This window comes from Dermochelys coriacea, chromosome 2 (assembly GCF_009764565.3).
Source record: "Dermochelys coriacea isolate rDerCor1 chromosome 2, rDerCor1.pri.v4, whole genome shotgun sequence".
In the NCBI taxonomy this organism is placed as follows: domain Eukaryota; kingdom Metazoa; phylum Chordata; order Testudines; family Dermochelyidae; genus Dermochelys; species Dermochelys coriacea.
The window spans coordinates 154,686,878-154,700,467 of NC_050069.1; the positions used below are offsets into that span (position 1 = coordinate 154,686,878).

General features: G+C 42.0%; 1 protein-coding gene across 1 annotated transcript in view; it reads left to right on the plus strand.

Moving 5' to 3' along the window:
• TMEFF1 (transmembrane protein with EGF like and two follistatin like domains 1) overlaps nt 1-13,590 on the plus strand; it is a 235,437-nt gene that overhangs the window by 203,342 nt on the left and 18,505 nt on the right. The window contains exons 6-8 of the mRNA XM_038390804.2: nt 4,179-4,327; nt 5,164-5,229; nt 10,137-10,260. Coding sequence (XP_038246732.1) covers nt 4,179-4,327; nt 5,164-5,229; nt 10,137-10,260 — 339 coding nt within the window. The remainder of the gene's footprint in view (nt 1-4,178; nt 4,328-5,163; nt 5,230-10,136; nt 10,261-13,590) is intronic.

Below are 13,590 nucleotides of genomic sequence, written 5' to 3' on the forward strand. Positions count from 1 at the left end.
AAAACTCTCAAACAACTTGAACTCTGACCTGTATTGACACCAGGAAGATGAAAAAATGAATGTGTTAAAAATCACATAGTTTCACATAGTCTGCAACCACAAAGACTGAAATGTGTTAATTATAATTGTATGGTTATTGAAAGACATCACTACAGGCCAGAGTTAAAGTTTTTTGGGTGCCTTTTCTATAGTTCCATCTTGATGCAGAGTATTTTGTCTGGGAACAGAAATTATGTATTTATGTGGACCTGTATGCATGGCCGGCTCCACTGTTTTTGTTGCCCCAAGCGGCAAAAAACTTGCCGCCTAACGGGGAGGCGGAATCCTGCCCACCAAACACGGAGGCGGAGTGATGGTGCGGCCGCCGAATTGCTGCCGAGCACAAAACACGCTGTGATTGAGTGGCTGCCGAATTCCCCTCGCCGCCAAGGGCAGATTGACGCCTCAGAGCCTGACCACCTGCTGCTCCTTTACATTGGCCGCCCCAGGCACCTGCTTGGTTCGCTGGTGCCTGGAGCTGGCCCTGTCTGTATCTATTATTCATGACATTCACACTCAGCACTGGTTCCTGTGGGTTAAAAATGAGTGAATGTGAATCAAATATTAGTGACAAAATGGTCAATGCCATACAAACAAGAGCTGAAATAAACTTAGTAGCAGTGTCGATCTATGGGAACAATAAAACAGCTAATCTACTAGCCTCTTATTTAGTGACAATTATATTAAATCCTTAAGTGTGTATAAGTCCCTCGTCAGATACCATTATATGGGAACCGATATAAATTAAAACATAAGTGTTTTACCAGTATTAGCATTTATAGCCATCCTTATTTTAGTTGTACATTTAGAAATAATATTCAGAATCTGTTTTTAACATGTTAATATTTAATGGTTATAAGAATGTTTTAAGGCAGCCCAAGATACTTAAATACTTAGTGATGCAGTATCCACGCAATTTTGAAATTAGAATCAGAATGGATGCACTTAAAAAGTCCATTCCAGTTTTAGCAATATTACTAGGGCTGTCGAGATTAAAAAAATTAATCACGATTAATCATGCAATTAATCGCACTATTAAACAATAATAGAATATCATTTATTTAAATATTTTTGGATGTTTTCTACATTTTCAAATATATTGATTTCAATTAGAACACAGAATACAAAGTGTACAGTGCTCACTTTATATTTATTTTTATTACAACCTAATACAAGTATTGTAGTGCAATCTATAATGAAAGTCAAACCTACAAATGTAGAATTATGTACAAAAAATAACTGCATTCAAAAATAAAACAATGTAAAACTTCAGGCACTACAAGTCCACTCAGTCCTACTTCTGCCAGTTGCTCAGACAAACAAGTTTGGTTACAATTTGCAGGAGATAATGCTGCCTATGTCTTGTTTACAACATCACCTGAAAGTGAGAACAGGTTTTCACATAGCACTGTTGTAGCCGGCATTGCAAGATATTTACGTGCCAGGTGCGCTAAAGATTTATATGTCCCTTCATGTTTCAACCACCATTCCAGAAGACATGTATCCATGCTGATGACGGTAATGATCCAAAGCAGAGCGGACCGATGCATGTTCATTTTCATCATCTGAGTCAGATGCCACCAGCAGAAGGTTGATTTTCTTTTTTTGGTGATTTGGGTTCTGTAGTTTCCGCATTGGAGTGTTGCTCTTTTAAGACATCTGAAAGGATTCTCCACACCTCATCCCTCTAAGATTCGGGAAGGCACTTCAGATTCTTAAACCTTGAGTCTAATGCTGTATCTATCCTTAGAAATCTCACATTGGTACCTTCTTTGTGTTTTGTCAAATCAGTTGTGAAAGTATTCTTAAAACGAATGTGTGCTGAGTAATCATCTGAGACTGCTATAACATGAAGTACATGGCAGAATGTGGGTAAAACAGAACAGGAGACATACAATTCTCCCACAAGGAGTTCATTCACAAATTTAATTAACGCATTATTTTTTTAATGAGCATCATCAGCATGGAAGCATGTCCGCTGGAATGGTGGCCAAAGCATAAAGGGGTATATGAATGTTTAGCATATCTGGCACATAAATACCTTGCAACACCGGCTACAAAAGTGCCATGCAAACACCTGTTCTCACGTTCAGGTGACATTGTAAATAAGAAGCAGTTAGCAGTATCTCCTGTAAATGTTAACAAACTTGTTTGTCTTAGCAATTGGCTGAACAAGAAGTAGGACTAAGTGGACTTGTAGTCTCTAAAGTTTTACATTGTTTTGTTTTTGAGTGCAGTTATATAACAAAAAAAATCTACATTTGTAAATTACACTTTCACGCTAAAGAGATTGCACTACAGTACTTGTATGAGGTGAGTTGAAAAATACTGTTTCTTTTGTTTATCATTTTTACAGTGCAGTTATTTGTAATATAAATAATAATATAAAGTGAGCACTGTACACTTTGTATTCTGTGTTGTAATGGAAATCAATATATTGAAAATGTAGAAAAACATCCAAAAATATTTAATAAATTTAAATTTGTATTCTATTTTTTAACAGTGTGATTAATAGTGTTTAAATTTTTTAATTGCAGTTAATTTTTTTTTAGTTAATCACATGAGTTAACTGCGATTAATTGACAGCGCTAAATATTACCCAATTTATATACAGGGAATATCACTGGAACAAATAATATCTTTAAAGCCAGGATGAACTGGGTGTGCTCACTGTACTTTATTAAAAAACAAAAGCTGTTCATAGAAAGAGAGGGGAAAAAAAGAGCTAACAGTAAAACTAAGTTCAAAGATTGGCTTGTCTTATTCAGAGAATCTCGCTGGCACCAAGCATTTGCATTAGCATTTGATGTAGATGCCCAGGGGAAGTAGTAGGAACTCTGAAATCAGTACTCCATTTTTTCAGTGTTCAATTTGAGTTAGGGGAGCGATTATTTAAAGCAGTATGTCTTGCACACTAACTCAGTTCTCTAACTCAGCCTCATGTCACTGCCCACAGACTGGACTGCATGGTGGGGGAGGGAAAGCAGCTCCCCATAACGAAGGATGTATGGCCACATCAACTCTGTTCCAGTAGCATATGCTCATACCCCCTTCCTCCATGCAGGAGGAGGCCAATAGAGAGCTGTTTAATCCATACCAGATACTCTGCTGCACAGCTCCCTTAGTTTTGTGGTATGCCATCATCCTGAGGCACAACAGAAGATGCACAGCCGTAAGAAATACATGAAGCAAATAATTTAAAAACAAGTTGTTAATTAAATTAAAAATCACAGTATTAGTTTTATTGAATTAAACAAGAGTGACACATACTTCAGAATTGTTAAGCTTTTCCAAGGCAGCCTCCCTGATATGAAATGTCAGGACTGAGTATTGAGTCACTGCAGAACTCCACAGCAAAACTCTATCATTTAAAGGTAGTGTCCCCTAGACTATACAGTTTTCTAGTGTAGAGAAATGGGGATGGACCATATGTGTAGTACATCTTTCCCCCCCTCTCATGGCTATGGTTTCTTTGTTACAAATGGTAAAAAAAATGTTCTCAGCCTAAAACTAGAAATGTGTTAATTGGATACATTATGAAATAATCCAGATTGCATAATCCTGTTTTAATTACAGCATAATGAACCCCACTGAGTTTTCAAAGGTATGAATGAATGGCTTGTTAAAGTAATACACTTGACCAAACTTATTGCTGCTGTTTAGCCTTTGAAATGAAAAATACTTAGTTTTGATTAATAGAAATGAAAGTTCATCCCCACTCCCCCCAACAGTCGTTCAGTTTTCTTTTCCAAAAAACAAACAGAACACGTAAAATTTTTCTTTGGTTTTACCCACATATGGGAATAGACAAGGCACTAAATTGTTTTATTGTCTTAATAAATTTTCCTTGTAATATGTTGCTGTTGTTTTTTCAGAAATAAAAATAATCAGTAAGATGTATATCATATTAACCCATAAAAAAATCAATAAAATATTGAAGGGTACATGGTAGCTTCTATTCACAACTGCATACATTCTGTCTGAAAACCTGAGATGGCAGCAAATTCTTTGATATCCATACACAACAGATTTTTCTCCCAGGTCATAGAGCTGGTGCTAATGTATAAACAAATGTTTACTCAAGACACAACTTTATTTAACTGTACTTCTTTGATCTCATTGTGTGTTTTTATTAACAGGTGTGTATGTAATATAGACTGCAGTGGGTACAGTTTTAATCCTGTGTGTGCTTCTGATGGAAGTTCTTATAACAATCCATGTTTTGTTCGAGAAGCATCATGTTTGAGGCAGGAACAGATTGACATAAGGCACCTTGGACACTGCTTAGGTAGGTTTCATTTTAATTTTCATTAGAATTGTTCCTTGCGTCATAAAGGGCCAAGCAGGCCCTTTAATTCTTTTTTATTTTTGTATTAATTTTCCTAATTGCCACCCAAAATATGTATGTATTTATTTATATTGTTAGTTGCTTGTGTTGTATGTATATTATGTCTCTATCACTGTGCTCTAGGTTGAGAAAAAACACATGAATTTAAAAAAATACATCTGAGCAATAGTCTAAATGTCCATGAAATCATCCACAACAGAAACATATTAAGTGAGCTCCATCCTACTAGAACTCCCCAAGTCATCCTCTCACAACAGTATGGATTAGATAGACCTTCCAGCATGCCTAGCAGGTCAATACACTTGGGCCCTGACCCTGCAAATACTTATCCATTTGCTTTTTATGCACAGGAGTGCTGCCATATGCAAATCATGAGCATCAGTGTTTGCAAGGTTTGGGGCCTTGGACCCTTCCCTGAGGGTATTCTGCCACTAGCTCCCTGCCACTAACATCTATATTCCGTAAACTTGAGAATCCCAACTGGTTCAACTGTCTAGCTGAAGAACAAATGAGAGGCTATCTGTAAAATACACTCGACCACCCCGCAAAGGGCTTTTTAGCTCAAAACCAGGAAGAGCGCCCAGAATTGAACTGGAAGCCGGTAAAATCTCCAGGTGGTGTTTACCTAACTATAACACAGAAAAAATATTAAATCTGACTGTATGATTGTAACTAAATTATTTTCTCAAATATCAACTTCTTACATTGTAATAATACACAATGGCCTGAAAATAAACACTTCTAAACAGATGTATCTTTATTTATTTATCATATAGAAACAGATGACACCAGCTCAGTAGGAAAGAAAGATGATGGAATGCAATATCGACCAGAGGTGAAAGGTAATGTACAGGTATTTTATTAATATGTTGCATTCTTCCAAGATACCAAAATATAGCATACATGCCCTTTCTCATCTGCTTTGCAACCGGGAGAGAAGTGAACATCTGCTTTCCTACACCACTATCATCCCATCTCTGGTGAGCAGGAGATATGACTATTCCGAGTCTGCCCGGCATGTTTCCCTAAAATGCTGAACTCCCTTCTGTATTTAGTAGGTTATAGGATTAGCATTTTGCCAATTGCTGTGCCAGTGCTTTAGCTGGCTCCAAGACAGTAGAAAAGTGACTTCTATACAACCCCCTCTGCCCAGCCTTCCTCGATAACTTCTGAATAACTGACAGGTTCTATACTTGCTGCTTCTGCACCTGTTGGACTACAGTGGATGAACCACGTTGTTTAAAAGATTTTTAGCCATGTAAATTAGATGGGCCAGATCCTCTGGTGCTGCTTTTGTTATTTTGTTTGTTAGGACTTTGTTTATGTTAAATTTGAAATAGTTTAGATGCCACTGTGTAACAACGAGAATGAAGTGAGAAGAAAAGCTTGCAAGCTAATTAGAAACGTATATGAATACAAATGAGCATGTGTATTACCGGTTTGCTTGTGTGCTGAAAGTGCAGCACTGTGAGAGTGAGTGCATGTGTATCATTTTATCAGAAGAATTAACAAGAAATGAAGGGCGTAGGAAATTAGAATGAATTGGATAAGATTTACTTAGTCATTAAGTTCAGTCCCCTGCGATCACAGGCAACCCCATCATATAATCCATTCATACATTTATCAAGATTAATCTTAAAACCAGTTAGCTTGTCTGTCCCTCACACCTCCTATGTCTATTGGGAAGCTGTTCCAGAACTTCACGCTTCTGATGGTTAGAAACCTCCTTCTAATTTACACCTAAGTTTACTCATCACCAGTTTATATCTATTTGTTCTTCTGCCAATGTTGTCCTTTAATTTCAGTAGCCCTTCAAATGCTTTGGTGTTTACTCCCCCTCCTCCTGATGTATTTATAGACCGCAATCATATTCCCTCTCAGCTGTCTTTGTGCTAAGCTAAACAAGCCAGACTCTTCTAGTCTCTGCTCATAAGACACAAAGACATGCCCTCCATTGCCCTGATCATCGTAGCAGCCCCTCTCTGCATCTGTTCCAGGTTGAATTCACCTTTCTTAAACATAGGTGAGCAGAATTGCACACAGCATTCCAGATGAGATCTCCCTAGTGCCTTCTACAATGGCATTAATGTTTCTCTATCTCTGCTAGAAATATCTCACCTGATACTTCCTAGGATCACATTTTCCTCTTTCACAGCCACATCACAATGGTGTTTCATAGTCATGTTGTGATCAGCTAATTCACCTGGCTCTTTCTCCTTCTTGTTCACGTACAACTGCTGAACCCCTCAGCTCATAGCAGAAAGATTTGTTATCTGGCCCTAAGTGCATGATTTTGCACTTTGTACTATTACATTTCATCCCATTTCTATTACTCTAGTCAAGGTCATCTATTTCTTCCTCTATGATATTCCAGGCCGCCTCTGTTTTGATAATGCCCCCCAACTTGGTATTATCAGCTAATTTCATTAGCACTCTCCTGCTTCTTGTGCCAAGGTCACTAATGAAAATATTTAATATAGGTCTCAAAGCAGGTCCCTGAGGAATTCCACTAGTAACCTCACTCCAGCCTGGTAGTTTTCCTTTCAGCACAACCTGTTGTCATCTCCCTTTTAGCCAGTTCCTTATCCACCTTACAGTTCTTATACTAATCCCCATATCCTCCAGTTTAGCTAATAATTTCCTATGTGGCACTGTGTCAAATGCTTATGTGAGTCCAGACTGATTAGATCTACTGTTAGACTAGTCACATTTTCTCAGGCTCCTTGAAAAAAAGCTCTGTTTCTGTGAAGACGGTGATATCTTCAGGAAACTGGCCTGTGCCCAGCTACAGTAACTCCTCGTTTAATGTTGTAGTTATGTAGTTGTAGTCCTGAAAAATGTGACTTTAAGTGAAACGATGTTAAGCGAATCCAATTTCCCCAAAAGAATTAATGTAAATGGGGGGGGTTAGGTTCCAGAGAAATTTTTTTCACCAGACAAAAACTATATTATATACACACAGTATAAGTTTTAAACAAACAATTTAATACTGTACACAGCAATGACGATTGTGAAGCTTGGTTGAGGTGGTGAAGTTAGAGGGTGGAAGAAGGTGGGATATTTCCCAGGGAATGCCTTACTGCTAAATGATGAACTAGCATTCGGCTGAGCCCTCAAGGGTTAACACATTGTTGTTAGTGTAGCCTCACACTCTACAAGGCAGCACAAATGGAGGGAGGGGAGACAGCATGGCAGACAGAGACACACACCCTGTGTGTGGGAGAGAGAGAGATGTGCATTGCGCCTTTAATTATGCTGACACCATTCTAAGTACATTGCCTTTAAAAAGATCAGGAAATTGAGGTAGCAGCTGTGGCCAGTAAGCTCTCTCTGTCCTGAGCCCTGTCCTGTCCCTACTCTGCTCTATATGGAGAAGGGATAAGCTGTGGGCAGGAGTAGGGGGGAGGAGGACACCCTGACATTAGCCCCCTTCTTGTCCCCTCCCCTGCACAGCAAGCAGGAGGCTCCCAGGAGCAGCTCCAAGACAGAGGGCAGGAGCAGCACATGGCAGTGAAAGGAGGGACACCTGAATTGCCCTGCAATTGATAGCCTGCTGGGCGGCTGCCACATAGGGAACTTAGGGGAGCGGGGAGCTGATAAAGAGGCTGCGGGTCCACCCTGGTTCCAAGTCCCCACGAGCTAGTTGCAACTGACTGCTCTTCCTGCAAGCAGTGGACAAAGCATGCGGCTGCCGAACAACTACTAAGAGAGCATTGCACAACTTTAAACGAGCATGTTCCCTAATTGATCAGCAACGTAACAACGAAACAACATTAACCGGGATGACTTTAAGTGAGGAGTTACTGTAGATGTCCCTTGAGGGCTAGCTACACTGAGGGTTTGGGGAGGTCACTGTGATGCACTTATGCTGTGGCAGAGGGATGGTGAGAGTCTGCTGAGAGGTAGGGCCAAGCCAAGAGTCCTGCCTGCACTGAGTCCAATTGACCCCACCTCATCTCTTCTGGGAACAACTTTATAACTTCCACCCCCACACTCTTGCTATTAGCTGCTTCCCAGCACTGCCAGGCCCAGCCCCAGCATAGGGTCTATTCCAGGCCTGGAGTTCAGAATGATTTTGCTGAAGAGTGAGCTGGCTACTCTGGTCATTCCAGAGTGGGACTGTTTCAGCAACTGCTGTGGTAGTCAGGGGAGGGATAGAGAGACGGAGGAGAAATCATTCTGAAGAAGGAAAGGAGGTGGAGGAGGCCTCTTTGCAGGAAAGTAGGCAGGCCATATTGGGTGGGCGTGGGAAGGGCTGAGGTGCTCAGGAGGAGCCTTTGCATCCTAAAAGCCTCAGTATAGATTACTATAGTAGTCCTTGGAGCACTAAAGTTAACCCCATGGATCAAATAGCTTCCGCCAGGAGCTGGTGCTAGACATGGGGAGACTTTTATAACTTTGAATGTATTCAAATGTTTTCCTCCATCTTTGCTTTCAGGCCCTTCTCTCTGCTTTCACATCTCTGATCTCAGAAGCTCCAGCAATTTGTCCTTTGTGCCCATAGAGTCTCTTTCTTTTTTTGCTCCAGAGCCCTAAACTTTTTTCTGCCAGCTCTTCTACCTATTCTAAAGTCTTAGTAAGTGCTCACTGTGTAACACTGACAGACCCCGGTCGTCATCGTCAGGATTGAACTGGGGACCTCTGGAGCTTAGTGCATGAGCCTCTACCGCATGAGCTAAAAGCCAACTGGCTATTATCTAAGGCAGACTCATTTAACTCTCTCTCTCTAAGTGGTCTCGGTGCCACTAGAGGGGACAGAACACCACACCCAGGAGGTGTGTGGGTTACCATACTTCCCCTAGCTGAGGAAGTGCATCCTGAGCTTCAGAGACTTTCCATTTGAAATCCCAGATGAGCCCCCACTTGTAAACCAACAGACCCCGGTCGTCGGCAAGCGGGATTGAACTGGGGACCTCTGGAGCTTAGAGCCTCTACTGCCTGAGCTAAAAGCCAACTTCCTGTTAGCTAAGGCTGTAGAGCAGACTCCTTTAACTCTCTCTAAATGGTCTCAGTGCCTCTAGGTGGGACAGAACTTCACACCCTGGAGGTGTGTGGGTTACACCTGCATCTGCTGCACCCTCAATCTTTTCTGCACCTGAGTCATTTCTCCACCTTCATTCCCTGGCCTTATCTATGTTGCCCACTACCTTTCTCTTTCTCGTCTTCCCTCTGCCCTCTTTTTTGTCTTTTGGATCTCTCCTCCTCTTTTGTTCCTGTCCATCTCTCTCCTCCAGGTTCTTTATCACGCTATTTTCTCCTTCTTGGCCCTCTTTTCTTTCTATTATCTCTTGTTAACTCTGGTCCTTTAGTTTTCTCTTGTAACCCTATCTTGCTTTTCTCCAGAGCTCTATTAGGCCTTGTCTACACTGCCACTTACAGCACTGAAACTTTCTTCTCTCAGGGCTGTGAAAGACACAGCTTTCCCCAAGCCAAGTGCTCTGTGTGGCTGTCTACTAGCTGTTTGCCTAGACCCCACGGGCAGAACTTCAGCCCAATATGTTGATTCTTTGTCAGGAAGGTTTTCCCCAGTTTAGGAAGCCCATAATAGCAGCAGATTTAGTTATCACTAAGGGGTAATTTTTCAGCGTTGAGTGAGCGTGCTGCTAAATTCCACAGGCTTCTGTGAAACTTGAGCTCTAAACCACTGCTTTCTTAATTCTTTGTCCTGTCACCACAGAAGTTTTTGGAAGGATGCTATATTTGTGTTGGTTTTGTATATTTACTAAATCTATTTGTGTATGTTTTCAAGATGCCAGTGATCAAAGAGAAGACATTTATATTGGAAACCACATACCTTGTTCAGAAAGCTTCAATGGTTACTGTATACATGGAAAATGTGAATTCATTTATTCCACTCAGAAGGCTTCCTGCCGGTAAGTCAGTGAATGAATAAGCAGCACAGATCCTATATGCATCTGAAAGTCACTCTCATGTACTGTGTAAAGCTTTAACATAATACATTTTATACACAGAATATTGAAAACATTGGTTTGTGATAATGTGCTGTGGACTAGACTGTGGCATTGGAGCCACATCCATGTGTAGGGGGCAGTGCAGAGCTGCCCAACCCCAGTAGGAGCATGAGGAAGGTGGGACTTGGGGCAGGCACAGTCTCTTCTGGGGCTCATCAGCACACACATTAGGAAGGAGTATATTGCTCCTCCCAGGGGACCAGCCCTGTTCTGCAGGCCAGTGAACGTAGCTGCCAAGCCTTCTGTCACTCTGTGTCACATTTTATAGAAATGATTGAATTAGCTAATTTGCACAAATTTATAAACTTATCAGCACCCCACCCTGCCCCAAGCAGCAGTCAGGGTAGGACATGGAGCTGCACAAAACTTGATTGCTGTTTCTAGATGCTTGATAGATGGGGGGATTCTGGAAGGTGTCTGGGGAGGTAGCTCATTGGGTGGTGGCATCTAAGCTGGGGATAAGTGAGTGCTGGGGCAGCTGTGGATAGGTGGATACTTTGAGCTTGTGATGTGGAAGCCTATGACCTAAATTTTCCCTTTCTCCATTCCATCCCATTATCCCTAGTTTTGACACACACATCCCATGCCTCTCCTGGTATCATCCTAACTTGATGATTCCCAAACAAAGGCCCATGAAGTGCCAGTGGTCCACATGTTGGTGGATTGCAGGGAGCTGGTCACATGATGCTGATGCCTCATTTTCAGCTGCTAAATCTCATTAAAAAGAATCCACAAATACAATACTTTCCTTTTATTACTTTCCTGTGTAAGCAGTTGATGTAGTTTGCCACAAGGATATTGTATTATTATAAATGGGGGTGGGAGGAAGTGTTCATAAGATGAGATGTTAAGTGTTCTGATGACAACGTGAGTGAGGTCATATCTTTTATTGGATCCACTTCTGTTGGTGAGAGAGACAAGCTTTCAAGCTACAGAGACTTGAAGAAGAGCTCTGTTTGGCCCAAAAGCTTGTCTCTCTCACCAACAGAAGTGGGTCCAATAAAAGAAATTACCTCACCCACCTTGTCTCTGTAATATCCTGGGACCAACACGGCTACAACTACACTGTATACAGTCTGTTAAGATGTCCACAGTACAAAAGCTTGACAACTCCTGCCCTAAATAATTCTTCTCCTTCCTTGGAGTTTGCATTCTTCAAATATTTGTAGTAATTTTTACATCACTTTTTAATCAACACTTTAACCAAGTTCTGTAAGTGCTGGTCCCTATGTGTATTCCACACATGGGTGCGCATGCACACGATCTGCCTGAGTCTGGAAATTCTAACCAGCAGTGTCTGTTGGCCCACACATGTGCTGTTGTTCTCATGCTCCAGATTGAGGGCACAAAAGACGGTGTGGGCCGATGCCCCTCCAGTTCCTTCTTCCCACTGCATAGCCTGAATCAGAATCCCTGTGTTCACAGATTTCTCCAGTTTTTATCCTTAGTGCATATATTTTATCCTGTACATACATTTGTAAATAGTTTTTATAGTTTTTATATTAGTATAGTTAGTTACTGTAGCTAGTTCTTTCCCATTATTAGGGACTCCCTCCCCATGGTATGTGACTATGCTCAGAGTTCAGGAGTTCAAGAACTGACAGCTGACAGCTGCAGCGGCACAGGAGCTAGCAAACAGCTCTAAACCGGGGAGTTTGAGTGGGAGTTCTGTTGGAGGAGAAGGTAGTTGTACTTGGGTTTGTATTTTTAGTATTTGTGTGTGTGTAGGGGCTTTGTGCTGGGAGAGCAGCTGAGCCCTGATTAGGGGGTGGGGCTTCTGACTAGAGGTCCTATAAAGGTAGCCAGCCAGTCAGGCAGCGGCACAGACAGCTGCAGCAGCCCAGGAGCTAGCAAACAGAGCTGTAAACAGGGGAGTTTGAGTGGGAGTTTGTATTGTGGTGCTTGTTTGGGGTTTGCTTTGCTGGGGGGAGTGGTCTTTTTGGTGTGGCTTGTGTTTCCCAGATTAACAGGATTTAGGTGGGAAGGCTATGATGGATATGGATGCAGCTGTGGGAGTGACTCCTGTAGTGGAAGACACATTGAGGATGACTGGATGTGGAAGCTGTGGTATGTACATGATCCTGGAGGGGGGAACCGGTAAGAGTTTTTTCTGCATGAAATGCCGTCTGATAGAGCTGATGGAGGAAAAGATCCGAGGTTTGGAGATGCAGGTGGAAAGTCTGGTTGAGTTTAGGAAGGGGTTTGAGCAGATGATGGAGCAAAGATATGAGGTATCTGAAGGGAAAAGCTCAGATTCGCAGATGGAAGCAGGGCTGGGGAATTTTGAGGGGAGACTGGGTGAGGAAAGTGGTCAGTGGAAGCATGTGACTAAAAGAACCAGGCAGAGGAAAAGACGGGCTAGTGAAGGAGAAATAGAGCTTAGGAACAGGTTTGCAGAGTTGGAAAATGAAGAAGAGGCTCAGCAGGTACTTGTTGAAGGCGGAAGGGTAAGGAAGAAGAGAAGAGAGGCTAGTCCTATAGGAAAAGCGGAAGAGTCACAGGAGACTACCCCAAATATGAGCCCCAGGAGGATACAGGATGGGTTGAAGAGGATTATAAGGGAAAATAGGAATGGAAAGAACTTGCAGCCAGAGGGAACAGGGGAGAGACTGGAGAATAGCACCGTCACCAGGAAAAGGCAGGTCTATGTGATCGGGGACTCTTTATTGAGAAGAATAGACAGGCCTGTAACTAGAGCTGATCCAGAGAATAGAAGGGTGTGCTGTCTTCCAGCTGCTAAGATACGGGATGTAGACCTGAGGTTGAAAAGGATCCTAAAGGGAGCGGGAAAGAATCCCCTAATTATCCTTCATGTGGGAACAAATGATACGGCTAGATTCTCGCTGGAAAGTATTAAGGGAGACTATGCTAGGCTGGGGAAGACACTTAAGGAAATTGAGGCTCAGGTGATCTTTAGTGGGATCCTTCCTGTTCCTAGAGAAGGACAACAAAGGTGTGACAAGATGATGACTGTCAACAGATGGCTTAGGCAGTGGTGCTATAAGGAGGGCTTTGGGATGTATGGCCACTGGGAGGCATTCACAGACAGAGGACAGTTCTCTCGGGATGGACTTCATCTGAGTAGGGAAGGAAATAGACTTCTAGGATCAAGGCTGGCACAACTGATAGAGAGCTTTAAACTAGGAATTAGGGGGGAGATGGTTGGGAGATGTTCCTGAAATCTCCACGCCAGATTTTAGCATTGAGAGGGAAGAAGACGAAGTAAGAAAG